The 2,269-nt window shown below is 38.4% G+C and overlaps 1 protein-coding gene across 1 annotated transcript; it reads left to right on the top strand.

Moving 5' to 3' along the window:
- Positions 1–684: 684 nt before the first annotated feature.
- Positions 685–1,978, top strand: LOC111304062 (protein PPLZ02-like). Its single transcript, XM_022900576.2, has 2 exons — positions 685–1,031; positions 1,131–1,978. Exons 1-2 carry the CDS (start codon positions 949–951, stop codon positions 1,603–1,605), a joined length of 558 nt encoding a protein of 185 aa, XP_022756311.1. The 5' UTR covers positions 685–948; the 3' UTR covers positions 1,606–1,978.
- The last annotated feature ends 291 nt before the right edge of the window (positions 1,979–2,269 follow it).

The raw sequence follows: 2,269 nt of genomic DNA, 5'->3' as shown, positions 1-2,269 counted from the left end.
GAGTTATGCCTGAAAGATCAGGTGATTCTCAGTCTCGGGGCAAATTGATATGACAAATAGTGAAGTGGATTTGATCAAATTATGGTAATTATGGCGGTCAAAGATGCTTCAATCGAGGTAACCATCATAGGATTGACTCAATCATTCCAGTGCTAATTGATGCACAGAATCTTTCCTTAACGGAACAATTTGCTTTGCTGGAAGTATATGAAATAATCTGTTCAAACTTTCACATGATACCAATTGGTCATCAAATGGTTCCAACCAACACTAAAACAAAATCTTTTAAGATTCCTTAAAATTTTCAATTACAAAATTGCCTTACAAAAATTATTTTGGGATACTTTCAAAGCTTTTTGTGGTTCAAAAGAACATTAATATAAGCTTTTCTATTTTCTGTTATATATATATATATATATATATATAGAGAGAGAGAGAGAGAGAGAGAGAGAGAGAGAGAGAGAGAGAGAGAGAGAGAGCAATTGGTAGTTTTGCTCAAGTCATTATCCGAACTTAAGACCGTTCACATGAAGAATCTATGGGAGATTTTTATGAGGAAAGAAGGGTGATAAAGCAACAGTTTAATATTCTGAAATTATTTTTTGAAGCAAAAGCTATTATTATAACCATGTGAACTGAATTGCGTCAGTTTGAAATTTCCCTTCTCCTATTAATTCAACAATCATCGCTTGGGCAATTAGCCAACTGTAACTAAATAGATAAAAGAAAAAAAAAATGGAAGACCATTGACAGTTGAAACCTCTGAGGGACCCAACAATTTTTCCAGTTGGATGACAGTAAATTGCCCCCATATGCCTGTCGACTACAAAAAGCCCCTCCGGCCTCCTCTTCCCTCCCTCCCTCCCTAGCATCACTTTCTTGCCTTATTTGCTCATTCAGGAATTTCCACAAACACTTTCTCAAGAGAAACGTTTCTTTATAACTAACATGGCCAGACCACAACAACGATATCGAGGTGTTCGACAAAGGCATTGGGGTTCTTGGGTGTCGGAAATTCGCCATCCTCTCTTGTAAGTTAACTTGAGTTTCACACACCATGAACGTTTCAGCCTTTCAGGTATGTTTTTCTATTCCTTATAAGTACTAAATGAATCGTTTCGTTTGTGCAGGAAAACTAGAATTTGGCTGGGAACATTTGAAACGGCAGAAGACGCGGCTCGTGCCTACGATGAGGCTGCAAGGCTTATGTGTGGACAAAGGGCTAGAACCAACTTCCCTTACAATCCAAATGCACCTCAATCATCATCATCCAAGCTTCTCTCAGCAGCTTTGACAGCTAAACTACACAAATGCTACATGGCTTCACTTCAAATGACCAAACAACAATCAGGGCACGAGACACAAAATAAGATACCAACTCCACATGTTATCAGCAACAGTGGCATTGCGGGGAGAGACAACGGAATGGGAGTCCGTCTGCTAGAAAAGAGACCATTGACAGTTCAAGAGGCAGAAGCCAATTGGGTTGTCAAGAAAGCTGAAGTTGAAAGCACCCAGCTGTTCAAACCTCTTGAAGAGGATCACGTTGAACAAATGATTGAGGAACTACTTGACTGTGGCTCCATTGAACTATGCAATGTCTAGTCCATAGGATGTCAATCACCATCCTTTCTTCTTTCTCTATATTTCTTCCCTTTTTTCATTTTCACCAGTCATTGAAAACGTTGGGACTCAGTTCCCAAGTCTCAAGGCTGGCTGGTCTTTACATTTTCTTCCATGTTAATGGCACTGATTAGCTAATTTAACCCATTCTTCGCAACCTTTCCACATACTATTTTCCAAGTATTGTAGACCCTCTGCTTTAGGTTATAGTGTCTACCGGGTGACTCCATTTGATGATGTTTAATGTACAGTAAGCTCTGTTATGATATATGTTACTATGATAACATCATCTGCTCTGTCTCTTTCTTTTCGATTATGGATTCGGAGAATGAATTATAGGAATTTTCCATTTTCACTCTTCTGCTGCAAGGTTCCCAAGTCTTGTATGATAAATTACTTGCATTGCCAAATTTTCACAATTCAAACGGACAAGCAAGCTGCCTAGAATTAGGCAAAGTCATGCTTGTCCTTTTCAAAACAACAATGCAACCAGCATTCTTTTATTAATTTCAAAGTATCCACACCAAACTGTCGTACTATAAGCCTATAACAATAAACAACAACAAATGGATTATTCACTATCACGGGGATTTGCGTGATCGACGGACAAGTTTTGTATTTCACTGGCCTAAGTCTAATAATAATA

Source organism: Durio zibethinus, chromosome 13 (assembly GCF_047325235.1).
Source record: "Durio zibethinus cultivar Kanyao isolate XHJ-2024 chromosome 13, ASM4732523v1, whole genome shotgun sequence".
Taxonomy (NCBI): domain Eukaryota; kingdom Viridiplantae; phylum Streptophyta; class Magnoliopsida; order Malvales; family Malvaceae; genus Durio; species Durio zibethinus.
Note: the sequence above shows the minus strand (reverse complement) of the source record. Positions and strands in the feature narration are given on the sequence as shown.